The sequence below is a fragment of the Manacus vitellinus genome, unplaced genomic scaffold, assembly GCF_001715985.3.
Source record: "Manacus vitellinus isolate BGI_N305 unplaced genomic scaffold, ASM171598v3 scaffold_182_pilon, whole genome shotgun sequence".
Taxonomy (NCBI): Eukaryota; Metazoa; Chordata; class Aves; order Passeriformes; family Pipridae; genus Manacus; species Manacus vitellinus.
In genome coordinates, this window is record NW_021939280.1 from 54,359 (window position 1) to 55,383 (window position 1,025).

The following is a 1,025-nucleotide window of genomic DNA, read 5'->3' on the forward strand; positions in this document are numbered from 1 at the left end:
AAAATTCGGGGGTTTGGTGCCTCTGGGGGAGCGATTCTGCCCCTTTTCCCAACAAATCAGTGTTTTTGGTACCTCTGGGTGAGCGATTCTGCCCCTTCCCGGTGGATTTTCCCCCTGGGGGAAGGCTGAGACCTTCCCTATCCAGCAATCCCAGCACGGGGGGATTCCTGATCCGGCTGCTTTTGCTCCTTTTCCCAACAAATCAGTGGGTTTGGTGCCTCTGGGGGAGCGATTCTGCCTCTTTTCCCGACAAATTGGGGGTTTTCCCTCAGTTTTGGTGCCTCTGGATGAGCAATTCCTCCCCTTCTCCCAACAAATCGGTGGTTTTGGTGCCCCTGGGGGAGCGGTTCCGCCCCTTTTCCCAACAAATCGGGGTTTTCCTCAATTTTGGTGCCTCTGTGTGAGTGATTCTTCCCCTTCCCGGTGGAGTTTTCCCCCGGGACATCCCCAAAACTCGGATTCTCACCTTTTGGTTTGCATTTTACCCCTCCTTTGCCCCCGCAGGTCTCCCACCTTCGCCGGGGGCCTCTTCGCCATCTCCAGGTCCTACTTCGAGCACCTCGGCGCCTACGACGACCAGATGGAGATCTGGGGGGGGGAGAACGTCGAAATGTCCTTCAGGGTGAGGTTCAGGTGTGAGGAAAACATCTCTCTTTTAAATTTAAATTTAATTCCGTTTCAATTGTAATTTTAAATGTTTTAAATCCCTCGTAAACCCCGGGGAAGGAAGAAACGAGGGAAGGATTTACTCGATGCGTCGGGACTTTCCTCCCGCCGAGTTTCTGGGGGAAAAGACCCCTCGGGTTTAAATTTCCTGCGTTTTATGGTTTTACAAAATCCCCTTTTCAGTGTGACGTAAATAATGGGATGGAATATTGGGATATGGACACTTCCCTAGTTTAGGCCTAAGACTAAACCATCCCTCAGGTGTGGCAGTAAATAACAGGCTGGAATATTGGAATATAGAGACTTTCCTAGTTTAGGCCCAGACTAAACCATGACATTCCCACAGGTCTGGCAGTAAA

General features: G+C 50.8%; 2 protein-coding genes across 2 annotated transcripts in view; one reads left to right on the top strand and one right to left on the bottom strand.

The window, feature by feature from the left end:
- The window catches only part of LOC103764849, a 37,998-nt gene extending 37,095 nt beyond the window's left edge, over positions 1 to 903 (top strand). Inside the window, exons 3-5 of the mRNA XM_018070536.2 lie at positions 273 to 400; positions 505 to 622; positions 850 to 903. Coding sequence (XP_017926025.2) covers positions 273 to 400; positions 505 to 622; positions 850 to 903 — 300 coding nt within the window. The remainder of the gene's footprint in view (positions 1 to 272; positions 401 to 504; positions 623 to 849) is intronic.
- A 20-nt stretch (positions 904 to 923) lies between these two features.
- LOC103760984 (transportin-1-like) overlaps positions 924 to 1,025 on the bottom strand; it is a gene marked incomplete at its 5' end in the record, with an annotated part of 24,755 nt that continues 24,653 nt past the window's right edge. The window contains one exon of the mRNA XM_029958949.1: positions 924 to 947. Within this exon, the coding sequence (XP_029814809.1) occupies positions 924 to 947 (24 nt within the window). The remainder of the gene's footprint in view (positions 948 to 1,025) is intronic.